Source organism: Equus caballus, chromosome 11 (assembly GCF_041296265.1).
Source record: "Equus caballus isolate H_3958 breed thoroughbred chromosome 11, TB-T2T, whole genome shotgun sequence".
Classification (NCBI taxonomy): Eukaryota; Metazoa; Chordata; class Mammalia; order Perissodactyla; family Equidae; genus Equus; species Equus caballus.
In genome coordinates, this window is record NC_091694.1 from 45,973,271 (window position 1) to 45,990,008 (window position 16,738).

General features: G+C 42.0%; 1 protein-coding gene across 6 annotated transcripts in view; it reads right to left on the reverse strand.

The window, feature by feature from the left end:
* Positions 1-16,738, reverse strand: part of SMG6 (SMG6 nonsense mediated mRNA decay factor) — a 213,023-nt gene that overhangs the window by 144,952 nt on the left and 51,333 nt on the right. For 5 of the 6 annotated variants that reach the window (XM_001504355.6, XM_070227863.1, XM_005597656.4 and 2 more), the window contains one exon: positions 13,063-13,208. In XM_001504355.6, coding sequence (XP_001504405.2) covers positions 13,063-13,208 — 146 coding nt within the window. Of the gene's footprint in view, positions 1-13,062; positions 13,209-13,815; positions 13,891-16,738 lie in introns of those variants that run through there. The other variant, XM_070227865.1, reaches the window with a different exon arrangement.

The window sequence follows — 16,738 nt, forward strand, 5'->3', positions numbered from 1 at the left end:
GATCCCAAAGACACTGACTCTAGGATTAACAGTAAATACCAAGGCACATTTAATGTATTTTAATTTAATGTCAGGATACAAAACACACATTTGGAAATTATATTTTCAGAAATGTCACCTGAACAAAAACCAAGTAAAGACAGTAAGATTATGAGCAACGACCAAGATAACAGATGCTCCTGGCTTTACCATTCAATCTTCATTGCCCAGACTGACTTGCTGACAAACTTTATTCTTGACTTGAACTCAGCTGAAAACTTACAGCACACTAGGCACTGTTGTAGATGCTCACAATACATGAGTGAGTAAAACAAGTCAAGAATCCCTATCTGCAGGGAGCTTACATTCTTTCAGAGGAGCAGTAGGGGAAAATTAAATAATAATTTAAAAAAACAGCACAAAAAATAAGAAAGTTATCTAGTATTTAGAAAGTGTTATGAAAAAGCAAGCAGAGCAGGAGAGGGGAGTTGAGGAGTACAGGGTGGGAGTGTAGCAGTGTTGATAGAATGGTCAGGGTGGGCCTCAGGGAGGTAACATTTAAGCAGACTTATAGGAGGTGAGGTATTTGCCATGCAGATAGCTGGAGGTACAGAATTCCAAGTAGAGAAGACTGCTAATGCAAAGGCCCAAAGGTGGGAGCAAGAAAGCTAGTGTGGCTGAAGCAGAGTAAGTATGCCGGGGGAAGAACAGTCGTGAATGAAGTCAGAAAGCCAATGTAGGAGGTAGGGAGGAGGAGGAGGAGTTCTACACAGGAAGGCCTTGTAAAGACTATGGCTTTTACTCAGTGAAATGGAAAGCCAGTGGAAGATTCTGAATGGAGTGTCATGATCCGATGTTTTTAAAAGAATCCCTGCCGTACAGAGAGGAGTGTGTGTGTGTGTGTGTGTGCGCGCGTCTGCATTTGGAGGGAGGGAGACAGGGGAATAAGAGTAGGAGGTTCAAGTCTTTCTAGATTGTCTTTCTCTTAATGTTTAAAAAGAAGTTTTATTCACAAGGGGTATTCAGGTCATGTTTGCAAAGAGATTTTTGTCTTCCAATGTGGAATCTTGAAGAATGTTGTCAATGGCCTGTAACTGTGTCCTTAGCAGGCATCTCGAAACAATGATTACCAAACATTTCTCTCTGCTCATTGCCCTGTCATGAGTTCTGGGCATCACCCTCTCTCATGGGAGAGGTGAAAAGAGGTTATGCGGAACACGCAGTGATAACAGGATGACATCACAGGTGTGCCTCAAAGAAGCCCCCAGTGAGTTTGGCTCATAACCGCTCTACAGTGATTTAGTCTACCCTGCCAACGCCAGCTGGAGAAGGGATGAAGAAAGCTGACACAGCCTTAAGCCCTGGGCAGGCATTACAAGATCTTTCTCTCTCCAGCCTCCTGCCAGCCCCTCCCCTCTTTCAACTGCTGATCCTTGCTTCAGAAGCCAAAGTGTGAACAGCACGTGTCTGGATTTCAGAAACCTGCCCAGCAGTTGGAAATTCCCTGCAGCGTGTCAATTGCTGCATCTGCTGTTGGCACTTGGGGCAAGGGATCACACGGGCATTTTCTGAAATAAGCTTCAAGATGGGAGTCTTATATCTGAAGAGGGAACTAAAGAAGCCAGAAAACTCCAATTACAGTAAATAAATTCCTAAATATATGACAATCTGCCTTCTAAAAAGGAAACTGAGACATACAAGCAAACTAAGCAGCTCTAAGAACAGCAGTAGTCAAGAACAAAAGCACAGAGCACCCTGACTAATGGAAAGGATTCCATGGGCCCACAGAGTTCACCAGATATGTCATGTAATGTGGCTGAAACTAAAGAGCACTCTTTTCCAGATCTCTAGCTCATATCCTTTTAGTAAGAAATGACGTCTATCACTTCAGCTGCAGGCCTCCCTCCCCACTCCCTTTACCTTTCTTCCCCACCCAATTAGACCTACTTCTAAGTAGTCTATACCTTGAACACCTCTTGGAAAAATTTAAAAATGTGAGCACAATAACACCATATGCCATAAAACTAGGCTGTAGGATGGAAAAGGAGCTACTCTTTGAAAGAGCAGCCTACATGCCCTTGCCACCCTAGATACGGGTGCCCCAGTCACATTGCTCACCTTAGATATGGGTGCCCCAGTCACACTGCTCCCAGAGCTAAAAGAATACTCCAGTCTGACAGTATAAAGAAACAAAGGAATCACAGCATTTCCTCTAGTAACATGACAGGCAGACTAGGTACCTAGTTCTACCCTCCCAATGAAACAACTAATTATCCTGGAAAAAGTATTTTAAAAATCTTTTTAGAAAGCACTGATGAGTTAGTAAATTGAAAAGGAATCCTCTGGCCAGGGATTAAGTAAAGATGGGAAACTAGAGATCTAAATGTGGAATATAGCCAGCCTTTACCCAAAGAACATTTGCTACCTGAGGAACTTGAGCTTTGGTTCCAAGGCTTCACTGGTACAGCCAACATAAGAGAATGCCCAAGATCTCTGCCATAAAGCTGGGATCCCACAGAGCTACAACCAAAGTATAGGGGTGAATCAGAAATAACCCTCAGCCCCTTGAGAAGACAGCTGGAAAACTGACTATGTCAAACCCCTTGAGGCTGACTAGAAAAGAAAAAATATTGCACTGAAAATACAAACTATACACTAGCCCTCACAGAGGTGTACAGCCTGAATTCACATCACCTGGGTGATGTGCAAACCCTCAAACAGATATTTTAATTCTGAGTGATTATTTTAGACTGCCCACACCTGGCTGTGGACAAAAGCAAACTCAAATAACTTTCCCCATTTTCATCCCAGGTCTCCAAGAATTCCCACTACTGAAATCCCACAGAAAATAAGCAGATTACAGAAAAAAATTTAAATTACACAGTTCAGGCACATGAGCAATGACAGCAGAAACTCACCTAAAAGAACCTCTTCATCATATAGTCTCTAAAATAACCATGTTTAATATATTTTAAAGATATAAAGGCCAAGCTCACAAATATGTTCAGAGAATAAGAAACTACAAAGAACAAGCAGATTTGAAAAAAAAAAAATCTGGAAATAAAAATATTTAATTGAAATAAAAAAACTCAGTGGGGCATATTTAACAAATTAGATAAGGCTAAGGAAAGATTCAGTGAACTGAAAGACAGAGTTAAGGAAATTATCTGGAATGTAGCATAAAAAAAGAGAGTCAGAAAAATGAAAGAGATGTTTAAAAGACATTAAAGACAGAGTAAGGACTAATGTATGTTTAATCAGAGTCACAGAAGGAGAAGAGAAAGCATAGGCAGATGTAGTCTTCAAAAAAGGAATGCTAAGGGGCCAGGCCCGTGGCCAAGTGGTTAAGTTCGTGCATTCTGCTTCGGCGGCCCAGGGTTTCGCCAGTTCGAATCCTGGGTGCAGACATAGCACCGCTCTCAGGCCATGCTGAGGCAGTGTCCCACATGTCACAACTAGAAGGACCCACAACTAAAAATATATATATATATACAACACAACTATGTACCAGAAGGCTTTGGAGAGAAAAAGGAAAAATAAAATCTTTAAAAAATAAAAAAAAGAGAAGAAAAGAAGGCGGCTAAGAATTTTCCAAAACTGCTGAAATCAATTCACAGATACGTGTAAACCAACAAATCCCTATCAGGAAAAATAAAAAATAAATCTAAACCTAGACAAATGATTAAAACTGCAGAACATCAAAGAGTTGGAAAAAAGGCCTAAAAAGCACCCAGAGAGAAAAGATAGATTATTTTTAAAAGAGAAACAATTAGGGGCTGGCCCCGTGGCCGAGTGGTTAAGTTCGCGCGCTCCGCTGCAGGCAGCCCAGTGTTTCGTTGGTTCGAATCCTGGGCGTGGACATGGCACTGCTCATCAGACCACGCTGAGGCAGCGTCCCACATGCCACAACTAGAAGAACCCACAACGAAGAATACACAACTACGTACCGGGGGGCTTTGGGGAGAAAAAGGAAAAAATAAAATCTTTAAAAAAAAAAAAAAAGAGAAACAATTAGACTAATAGCTAACTTGTAATTAGCAAGAGAGACAGCCCAGAGACAGTAAAATATCTTAAATGGGAAGGAAAATAACTGTTAACCTAAAGTTCTATTATCAGGAAATACAGATCTTTTAGGAATAGGGAAAATAAAGCCTTTTTCAGACAAATAAAAACTGGAAAAGTTATCATCAGAAGAACTTCACTAAATAAATTCTAAAGAATATACTTCGAGCAGAAAGAAAATGATCCCAGGTAGAAGGTCTGAAATGCAAAAAGGAATAAAAAGAAAATAGTAAATATATGGATGAGTCTAAACAAACATTTACTATCAAAATAATAATGAAAACAAATAAAAACAACAATAATTTGTCTTACAGCGTTTAAAAGGAAATAAAGACTAAAATACACGACAACAGTAGCATATAAATTGGGAAGATAAACTGGGAAGAGAATGAACAAAATTTAAGTGTTCCATGGTCTCTGTATTATTTAGGAGGGGAGTGAAAATGCTGAATGACTTTTGGCAAGGTAAGTATGCACGCTTTAACTTCTAGGGTAACCACAAAAAAGAAACTAGTGGAGGGAGGGAGAGAAAGAATAGAAAAAAAATTCCAAAAGAAAGAAAGCAGAAAAAAAGAACAGGTAGGAGAATGGAAAAGCACTGGGAGAAAATATTTGCAAAACATATATCTGATAAGGGGTTTATATACAGACTATATAAAGAACTCTTAATAATAAAAAAAACAACTTGATTTTAAAAATGGGCAAAAGGGGCCGGCCCGGTGGCGCAGTGGTTAAGTTTGCACGTTCCACTTCGGCGGCCCGGGGTTCGCCGGTTTGGATCCTGGGTGCGGACAGGGCACCGCACGACAAGCCATGCTGTGGTAGGTGTCCCACATATAAAGTAGAGGAAGATGGGCATGGATGTTAGCTCAGAGCCAGTCTTCCTCAGCAAAAAGAGGGGGACTTGCAGCAGTTAGCTCAGGGCTAATATTCCTCAAAAAAGAAAAAATAATGATAATAATAAATAAACAAATAAATGAAAATGGGCAAAACATTTAAATAGACACTTACCTAGGAAGATATACAAATGGCAAATAAGCACATGAAAAGTCACTCATCATCCTCAGTCATTAGGGAAATAAGAATCAAAACCAAAATGAAATAGCACTGCACATCCACTAGAATAGCTAAAATAAAAAGACTGACGATAGCAAACGTTAGCAAGGATGCAAAGAAACTGGAACTCTCATAACTGGTGGAGGGAATGTAAAATGGTTCAACCACTTTGGAAAACAGTTTAGCAGTTTCTTATAAGGTTAAATATACATTTATACCATATGACCCAGGAAATCCACTCCTAGGTATTCACCCAAGAGAGATGAAAACATGTTTATATATGAAAAGACTTAAGTACAAATGAGCATGACAGTTTTAATCATAATAGCCCAAAACTAGAAATAACCCAAATGTTCATCAACATATAACTAAACTGTAGTATATCCACACAATAGAATATACAAAGGAATGAAATATTGATACATGTAACAATATGAATAAATCTCAGAACATTACCACTAAGCAAAAGAAGCCAGATACAAAAGAGTATACACTATGATTCCATTTATGTGAAACTCTAGAAAAGAGACATCCAATGTATGGTGACAGAAGGTAGATCAGCGGTTTCCTGGGGCCAGGGGCGGGGATGAATATCAACTGGGATGAGTACAAACAGAACTTTTGAGATGATGGAAATGTTCTGTATCTTGATTGTGATGCTAATTAGTTACTTGGGTATATAAATTGGTCAAACTCATTGAAATGCACACTTAAAATGGGTAATTTTATTGTATGTAAACTTTACCTCAATAAAATTGATTTTTTAAAAACAGGATGGAATATATAAGTCCAAATATACCAATAATTACAATAACTGTCAATAGACTCGATGCTCATAATAATCCCAAAGAGAAAATAACTCAAATGTCCATAAACAGAAGAATGAATAAACTGTAATAAATGAATAAAACGTAGCATTGTAGCAATGAAAATGAATGAACTACAACTGCACACATCAACACGGACAGAACTCACAAACATTACACGGAACAAAACAAGCCAGAGAGAAAAGAACATAAATAATACATTAGCATGGTTCCATTTATACACGAGCAAAACCAAACGACGTTTTGTTTAGGGATATATACTTAGATGATACCACTATAAAGAAAAGCAAAGGAATGCAGCCCACAGGTCAGGATGAGAATTACCTCTAAGGGCGAAGGAGAGCGACAATGGCGATGAAACACACAGGGAGCTTCGGAGGTACTGACAATATTCTATTTCTTAACCTAGGTGGTGGTTACATGTGTATTCACTTTATCGGTCTTTCAAGTGTTTTATAGTCTCATACTCTTTTCTGTGTGAATCATAACATCCACCTTCCCCCCAGGCCAAAAAAAAAAAAAAGAATCACAGGCTTGTCTGTGGTAGGAATGGCATGTGAAAAGCCTTTTTTTTTAAAAAAGCAAGAGGGATACTAGAAATGATGGTGGAAATAAGAAATAATATTCCTTAAAAAAAAAATCCTTTTTTTTTTTTGAAGAGACACTACACATCCTACAGCAAGAGAAAGACTGAACACTTTTACCAACTGGTCATGAACAACGCTTTCCATTGTGAGAGGGAGAGTCCCCCTCACTGACGACAAGAGCAAACAGGGACCCCAGACAACCCTGATTTGCCCAAACCATATCCTTCTGCCAGCTTACTACCTCTGGCCCTACTTGAGCCTCAAGAAACTTGGGAGAATTCTGAGTCCCCCAACTCCTTCATTTCTATTTGTTCCTCTTCTAGTCTCAGATCAGATTCAAGGATCACTTTCTTCATCAAACAACAGCAGCTCCTCAGATTTGGTGGGGGGCAGAGGGATAGGACAGGAGGATTGCTTGCATTATTTAGCTGTCTCAATTAAGTCCAGAGAAATTTTTGTGTCTTCTGATATAGAAGGATAGACACTTAAGACCTGGGTGTAACTGACTAGCTGTGCAACCTTGCTTAAGTTCCTTAACCTTTCTCATCATCTATAAAACAGGGCACAAAATATCTGTCCCACCTGTCTCAGAGGGCTGATAAGAGAAATCAAATGAGAACACACGTGTAGCAACTATAAAAGATCATCAGGTACTAGCACAGTGTTGTTCTGTTGTTGTCATTACTGGCCACTGCCTCTGAAACCTACAATTCTTCCCCAAACATTTAGTTGGTTAGGGTCGAAAGTGCAACTTACTCCCCTAACCTCCATTCCCCAGAACACACCCACTTCCCCTGTATATTTCAATGAACAGTACATATCTGGCCTGAGCCCCCTGGTAGGCTACACGCATTTAGAATTTTACTGCTCAGGAAAAGCTTAAAGAGAGCTTGGAAAAGACAGCTGAGAGTGCTGCTGCCAACATTCCCCCCCAGTAATGTCTCCCTTTCAGTGTAAGTCCATCCTGAACAAAAAAATCAAATGAGAAGCTAACAAAATGGCAACAGAGACGAGGTATTGAGCCCACATTAACTACTGGGCAGTGATGGGCTACAGCACTCTGCACTCCATGCCAAAGCAGCCATGGACACCAACCACATGGTCACCGTGGGCAAAAACAGCAATCATTTATTCAACCAATGTGCTAAGAGGCTTAATTTTATTGATATAACGGAATTTTCTCATTTCTTTAGCTTTTCATAACTGCTTCTCCTCCCCCAGCATTAAGTTACAGATTCATTCTGAAAACAACAAGGACCCTGGAATTCAGAGTCAGGAAGATAGGAATGTCCCTTGACACACTCAGTTCTTTAACTTTTTCTTCTTTTCCAGGGAACTCTGAGGGAAGAAGTCTATGCTAAGCAGCCTGCTGATAGTTATATCTCCCCCAGAGGGATAGAGGGCATAGCTGAAGGATGCAACCTCCTCCGGCCTGCCTTCTAAAGCCTAGCCTCTTCTGACTTTTGAATCTATTTCTCACAAAATTTGTTGGCCATGCTGGCTCTTTCTTTGTTAATTTACTCTAAACTGAGCAGTCCTGAAAATGAAGGTGAGGCAGCGCTGACTACTTGTAGAAATCTACCCAGGGATCCTTAAGGAGGAAAAGCCCAAGGGCTTCTACCACCAGAGACATAGGAAGGAGGAACGAGAGGGACAGTTTATACAGCTAAACTCAAGCCTAACCCCTTATGAAAGGTGGATTTCCTGTACAACTGTTCTGACAAGCAGAGGATTAGGCACTTCATACATTTTGCTTGGGTAAGAAACTCAGACAGAAGTGAACTGCCACAGAGGAGCAAACTGCTTTACTGAAGGCCTCTAAGGTGACTGTATGCTGGAAGACAAAGAAATTTTGGTTGTGAATCGAAATTCTCAACTAGTGTCAACCTGCACACACGATGGCATGAAGGAGTAAGATCCCCACCTCAAGCATCCCACATATGAAGGTTGAGCGCTATTTGTCCCATATAGACAGCTGTGATTCTCTATCCCTCTGGAGGTGCGCATGTGGCACTCCTTCTACCCTCTGCAATTCAGGATTACTAACAAACCATAAAAGCAAGCATAAATGAAAATGAAAGGAATGCCAGTCTGGCCCTCCCTCCATCCCAGCCCCTAAACGTTCCCTAAGAGCAGGGAGCACCACCAGCACACACAAGAAGTGTCTCTTGGGTGCCCTCTTGCTGCCACCAGGGCTCTTCTGCAAGGCTGAAATGGAGACCGACTCTGACTGTGAACTGGTAAAGGAGGAAAAAGAGGAGGAAAAGGGGGCCAGGGCACAGAAAAGGGAAGTTATTCCAGTGGTGGCCAATGAATAACATCCAATGATTTATAGGAAGTATAATCCAATAATACAGTAAAATAAAACAGTGTGTGCCTGAGATGGTTTTGATTCCAGGAATTATAAAACTTTTTTTTAAAAGAGAGAGAGACAGGGAGAGAAAAAGAAAAAAAAAAAAAAAAAGGCCAGATTGGAGCAAATTGGGCACAGATGGGGGATGCAAAGGGGTTTCAGTGATGCCCTACCACAAATGTTGCTTCAATTACTCCTCTTCAAGAAACCAGAGTTTTATTTCCTTAAATTACAGAATTTTCAAAAAATTAAAATTCTTGGAGTGTTTGTGGTTTAGATCAACGGTTCACCCTCCAGCATCACGTCAGCCAATCAGATGGCTACTGAAGTGTTAAATTCTGAAGCACGCAGAGAAGCCCCATTTCTCCCTTCAGGCTCAGGAATGCCGTAGAGAGATTACCAACTGTGACATCACTCTGGGAACCACCTATCCCACCACCACCCATCACTCGCCAAAGGACAATTCTGGACACAGGCCAGGTAAGGAACACACTGTTCAAGGGGAGCTGACTTGCCCAGAACTGTGGCCTTCTTCATCCATGCAGTCAATAAATACTGAGTGCCTAACAACTGCCAGGCTAAGGGCCCCCAAACATCCCTTAAATTTATCTGTCCTCAGCCACTTCAGCGTAGAGTATTAGGATTCTAGACTCTCTGTAGTCCCACTGAAGCAGGATTTTTACATAGGGCCTATATGAGAGGAGGAGATAAAGGTTTCTCTACTAATAGCCCTGAACCCAGGAGTTTTAAGATCACTGTGAGACATGAAAGTTTTGGTTGGTTAAATGATACAGTATAACTCATCTTATTTTCCCCTATGGGAAGGGGGGCAAATCTGACCTCACAACCTCTGCTCCCTGAGCTCCAGGGAAAACTATAACCTAGGAAAAGGGAGAAGATGCCTTTCCCTCACCACCATCTAAGTTTTTTCCCTCCATTTTGCCTTGTGAGGTCTCCAAAGCTTTTAAACAGTACTATGTCTCTCTTGACCACAAGGAAAGCACGTATGAAAAGTAATCACATTAAAGTGTTAGTATCATTTCCATCCATGGACTATTAGTGTTTTGAAAAGAGGACAGTTTTATACAAGGGTAGCACTGAACACAAACAAATGAATTAGAGGCATCAGCAAAGGACATACTTTTTAGTAAGGATGTCCCTGTTGCTCTCCAAATCATACTCCATAGGTACCACATCTACAGGGAAGGCCCAGGCACAGACAGAGAGGATCCCAACTGCCTTGGGGGCCACAGATCACCTCTCCTTCAGGCTGGAACGTTCCTTCTCCATAGAGTCCAGGAACTGACATATGCAAACACCCACCCAAAAGGACACGTCCAAGAAGGAATGGAAAGAAAAATGATGGCCCAGATGTTCTGTAACTTGCAGTGACTGCCAAATCACCACAGACCCCAAGCACCTGGGAGGGCCAGGCAGCATCAGGCCCTTGCTTCCTGGTTTCAGACACCCAGGGTCCCGTGGCTGGGTGGCGACTCTGACAGCAACCAGACTGGCCTGGAGAGAAGCCTTTAGAAGGGCATCGGCTGATGGGACTTGGGGGCTGAACACTCAGGGCTGATTTATCACTTCCTTACTCATAAAAATGTGATTCAAACTGCTGCTGATTAGTGAAGGATTTAAATCTTTACCCTCTCCCCAACCCCCTTCCTTCTCCACCCCCGGCACAGATGCTGCTACTCAGCCACAACACCCCCTTCTTGCCACTGTCCGTGCAAGCACAGCACAGGGGCCCAGAGAAGATGACTCATGTGCTGGGAAATGGAAAAGTGCATCTTCCCACCAACCAGCCCTGCTGAGTGCTCTGCTCACCCCTCTCCCAATGGCAGCCCACACAGTGGGGTCTGGACGGCCGCCTCAGCTGCACACCGGGTACTTGGCAGCATGTCCAGAGAGTTCTCTGTCCTAGTTGAGTGTTACATCCTGTGGCCCAGGCTGTTTTCCCCTGAAACACCCTTGGAGCTTCTGACCATCTCAGCTCATACTCCTCTTGGCCCCAGCTGCCTCATGAAGGTGAGCATCACGACAGGGACAGAAATGATCAGTAGAGTCTCAAGCACAGGCTTTGACATGTCCTTCTTGGTGAGCAGGTCCTCATTATGACCAACCATGGAAAAAAGTCCCAGAAAAAGTATCTTAGCTCCAATGGGGGAACCATCTATTTCCTTCTTTCTCTGTTCTCACCATCTCACCTTGCTTTTACCCATATTTTCTTAACCTTTACTTAACAACAGCTACAAGAAAAGGGCTCACTGGTGGCCTGTGAAAAGGCCAAGGTATTCCTTTTCATGGAGCAGAAGCTGCTGACAACAGGTGCTTCACAGGCAAGAGCTGCAGGTCCTTTACATTCATACCTCCCGAGACCATAGGTCACTTGATGTTGGAACAATACCTTGGCAGAGGCTGCAGCTCTGTGACAGAAAGCTCACTGAACTGTGTGCATTGCTGTTAGAGGGAGGCAGGAAAATGAATAGAAGGGTACCTCAGGAGGCCCCATTTCCTGAGTCCGGTGAGCTTGCCCCTTGGTAGCAAAACCAACAGAGTAACGATGAAGGAATCAGTCTCCCTCCCCTTTGGACTTCACAGCCTCAACACTACAGCACTTTACAAACTTTACTTCCTCCTTCCTGGAAACCATCACTGCTCCTCAGGACTCCATGCTTCCTCAGGGCTGTTCTCAGGAATAATTAGCCAAGTTCAAAATGGCACCTAAACCTCTGCATCTCACCTTCTGCTGGGAATTCTAAATGCTGCAGTAGGCAACATGAGAGGAGAAAATCCTCTAGGATTCAAATGTGACTGAAAACCCAGGCAGGCAGACTAGAAGACCTTGCAGAGTCGCAGGAGGAGCCAAGTTCAAGGGAAAGTGTGGCACACTCATTCATCAGGGAAGAAATCCCACCCATCCACCAGCAAGCTGAAGCATAACCCCCAAACACAAATGGGAAGGAAAATAAATCAACTTCAGAGTGAGAGAAAACACTAAGAAAAGGTGCACCAAGAGAACTAGCGACACTCTGTCCAGAAACGCCAGGTCTGGGGGGCTGGCCCCGTGGCTGAGTGGTTAAGTTCGCGCGCTCCACTGCAGGCGGCCCAGTGTTTCATTAGTTCAAATCCTGGGCGCGGACATGGCACTGCTCATCAAGCCACGCTGAGGCAGCATCCCACATACCACAACTAGAAGAACCCACAACGAAGAATACACAACTATGTACCGGGGGGCTTTGGGGAGAAAAAGGAAAAAATAAAATCTTTAAAAAAAAAAAAAAAAAAAAAAAAGAAACGCCAGGTCTGTTTTACAAGAGTGTCTCCATGGGGCAATTCCCAGGCCTTGGCATTTCAGATAATAACCTTCCAGCCCTGAGACCAAACACTGTCAATGCTCTGTAACAATTCTGGGCCAAGGACCAAATTGCCCTTGCACACACACAAAATAATGTCACCTCCATGCTACATACTTCCATCAAGTCAAATCACATTATCCTTACCTAAGTGGGGTGGAGGGAAGGGAAGGGATCTTCAATTGTGACCTGGTCATGAGAACACTTAGAAATCCTGCCAATCAGCCCCTCCACCACCCCTGCACCAAAAAACCCCAGTGTTCAGAAAAGCATTTCAGAATGCACACCAGTATATTAGCCAAATTCTGGGCCTGGTGATTTTTGTGCTTCCAGATTTGAGTCACCATAGCTCATCAATTCTCTGTTCTTACTCCCTGGCAGGCTCCCACAAGGGATATCCCATAGGGAACTAGACTTTTCCATATTGAACAAACAGGGTACACGAGTCCAGAAACAGCTATTTCCAATCCCTGCCAAGCGTATGGTCTCTGCAATGAAACATTTCAGCAATGCCTCTCCCCTGGGAGAGGCTCTGGGTCTACAGCCTCCAAGAGGCCTTGCTGCTGCCTTTAGCATGGCCAGATGTGCAACAGCATCTCTGGGTTTGCAAATTAAGCTCTATACCCATGATTCCCTCGTTCCATCCCACCCAAGCACTAGAGAGTCACACAGATTTCAAAGAGTAAATTAAAGATCTGAGAGGCAATGATGGGGAAGGTTGTGTGTGTGTGCATGCGTACACGCACATATGTATTGTGGGGGACGTAGTGGTATGGTAACATAGGAAAGAAGCTAGATTAATCTTTATCTCATAAATAAAGAAACTAGACGTTCCTTACCTTTCAACTGGGAGTTGTGTACAGCAAACATGTTGATGGTCATAAGCTGCAGCATACGGGTACTGCCAATAGGAGAGGGACTATGCTGCAGTAACACCTGGAACTCCTTGAGGACCTTCTCAGCCACTGCAGGGAATGTCTCCATCCTACAAATACAGCCAGCCAATCAGTGAGGCACATCCCCAAGAGCACTTGGTACACATTCATACACATACACATACACACACACATATTCTCTCTCTCTCTCTTTCCCTCTTGCTCTTGCTCTTTCTCTATGTCTCTTACTCTCTCGAAAAGCTGACAACTAATACCTAGGACGTTTCTTTGCTACTTTCACAAACCTTCCCGATCTCCTAAGGTTGTGAACAAATTTAAGAGAAAGAAGTGTTCAGAGTTTGGAGATGAAAACAATTCAAGTTTTGGATAAATCGCTATGAGTTATTATGCTTTGGTATGCTATTTCCTAACCCCTGGCAATAACTGGATTCGAGCTGAAATCAAAATTTCTCTCTGGAACAGTCGGTTTTTCTAAACAGCGAACAAATTTCCTTTAAGCTCTAAGACCTACATATTCCCCAAACTCTCTGGTATGAAAACCATATTCTATAAAAAGAGGTTCATGAATCTAAATATTCTTTACTCAAGGCTTTACTTCAGGAAACCAGACATAATTCTGCTGCTGTCTTCTTAGGTACTATCACACTAATTGCTCCACCTAAAAATCCCAAATTTCCCCTTGAAGAATGCCTAGACCTAGGGCCCCAATGATCTGTTTCCGTCTTTCCTGGGTTGCTGTCCTTCTCCCTCTCACAAGCCTCTGCACATCAGTGTCTGTATGTTTTCAGGCCAGTGGAAATATAATACCCTGGTCAACTGCCACTCCCAATACAGGAAGAGCCTGTAATGTAGGGAGGTAGAAATCCAGCCAGTGACCTAGGGCTCCTAAAGAGAGGTCATTCAAACCACTGCTTGCCAAATGTGGCCACTAGATCCTAAACAGTGGTGCATGCCTGGAGCTCCTTTGGCAACAGGAACTAACCACAGCTGAAGTCCTCAGAAATAAAAAGCAAATTCAAACTTGGTGCTAGAGAGAGAAACCAGGCACATGAGCCTTAAGGCCACACTGAACAATTCGTGGTCAGCAAAATATCTTTTATCCATTCTCAAACCCCCCGCCCCCAACAAACAAACTGCTTGTGGTACACGGGGGGTGGGGTGAGGAACAGCTCCAGGCTGGATTAATAAATAGCTTCTGGAAAGCCACAGGGAAGGGTATCCTTCTCAAAAGATACAAAACAGTTTCAAGTCCTAGAAAACGGTGCTTCTAGTTTCACCTGAACCTTGGCGATTTTCCCCCTGAATAGTTCCCTTCCCACGTTAGAAAACTCTAGAGCTTTCTGCTCTCAGCAATCTTCATTCTTTGCCCTTGGATGGCAACTCCTATTATTGACCTTCTGGTACCCAGAAGTCATGCCACAGCTATGGGTCAATTACAGTTTATACTCCTTTCTGTGCTGAGCTCTCCTCATTTTCATTGGCACAAAACATGCCATGAATTTGCTTTTTCCCCCTACATGCCATTTCAAGCGCCTCCTCTAAAAAAACCAAAAAAATACAAAAAACAACAAAAAAACCTTCTCCCCCCCCCCCCCCCCAAAGTTTCAGAACCATTAAAACTCTTGATAGGTTTGGAATGGCAGAGAGTGATATGTTTGGGGCTAGATTGGATCCACTTCTCCCCATGGGCTATAACAAAGGTTTCATTTTAAATCCTGACACTGTGCAGCACTCTCTCTGGTCGGACGTGAGGAGGGGGGCTAGCACTTCTCATTACGAGAATAGCAGAGTTCACTCTGCTTGAAAAGCAGCCACACTGGGCAAGTTTCAGAGCCATGTGTCTCCGTGTTGAAAGGCGGTAGAGAGCCAGCACAGAACGACATGACAGAAGTGTCACGTGGGACAGTCTTACTTCGAAGCTGTGTCTGAGGAAGCCTCTTCCCTGGGAGGGGAATTGAAACAGACCCATTAACACTCCCTAGGTCAGAAAGAAGTCTCAAATGAGCACAAGGCCAAATGTCCACATCTTTTTTTTAAAAAGTTAAAAAAAAAAAATCCTCCCTTTGCTTTTTAACTAGTTCAATATGATTAAAACAAAAGAAAAAAAATCAAATGCATAAGGATATATTAGAGTAACTTCAATCCTGAGATATGAGGGAAGACGGATCTACTCAGACAAAATCAGCTTTGTTAGGCAATAACAGAGGGACGCACAGATAAAAGATTCTTCCTCAGAGCTCAATAATGGGGTTTCTGATTCCCAATTTTATAACTAAAATGCTGTCTGATTTTGGCCTCAAATTACCTGCAAGTAGTTTTATGTCTCTCTCTTTGCTCCATCCCATATTACAAGAATGAAAATTATACTAAAACTGAGATAATGACAATATACAATTATGTTCAGGAAAAAACCACAAAATAAAACCATGGTTTTTATGGATACATAGGTAAGTATGTAAATGCAGTAAAAAGGTCTGGAAGAATACATAACCTGATGTCTAATGTTATCTCTTTGGAGGACACAGGGGTTGGGGGAGAGTTGAAAGAAATTTTAGCCTTAGCTGTAATGTTATATTTTTCTAACGAGATTCTATATACTACTTATGTAATAATTGTAAAAGCTTTAGCCAAGAAGCAGCAGCAGCCGTAGCAGCAGAGGAAGAGGAGGAGAGAAAGCATAAAAAGATGGCAATTTATAAGAGCAAAGAATTGGAAGCAGCCTAACACGCCCAATAAAAGAAGATGATTCAGATGGCACATCCATATAATTAAATTCTATTTTTTAAAAGTTATATTAGATTTTTTTAATCATGTGGGGGAAAGTTCAACATATATTAAATGAAAACAATTTTAAAGTAGTTTATTGTGATCCCTACTTATACATACATGTAAAAAATGTGTGTGTGTGTGTGTGTGTGATGTATAGGAAAAAAATAAAAATATATACCAAGTGTTAACGGTGGATAGTTATCTCTGGATAGTGAGAATATAGGTAATTTTTTATTTCTTCTTTTTTCTGGGTTTTCTAAATATTTTACAATGAACACTGTATATAGTAAAAAGATTTCCCCTATAATGAATACTTCTGGCTTTTGTATATAAAAGTTATAATTTTAAAAATAAATCAAGACACAAACATTATATTTTTAACAATTCAAAATCCAAAATAAATATATCGGTCTTTGAATTCCAAGAGAACTTAAAGCTGTGCAAATAGCATGACCAGGCAGGCAAGTAAAAACTAAAGTAGTAACTTTAACCAAGGCAATAATGGGAACAAAATTATTCTATTTGTCACAAATCAGAAATCTACAGGCTGCCGGCTTCCCAACTTCTCACAGCGGAGTCCAAGCACAAGACTGATCAGCCTCTCACCAGGAAAGCAAGTGTCTGTTAGGAGCCATACGGCACCCGTGACTGATTCCTCTTCCTGAGCCGGAGAAGATCCTGTCCCTATCCTTTAACACTGCAAAAGATACAATCATTTTCAGGATATGTGTTTCACTAACTTAAGTAACTGCTTTCTGACATGATCTCTTGAGACATCTTGTCTCATTTGAATGGCAGTTTCAAGAAACCAATCTTTCAGACAACACTGGGACCTAAACCCGGGAGTGAC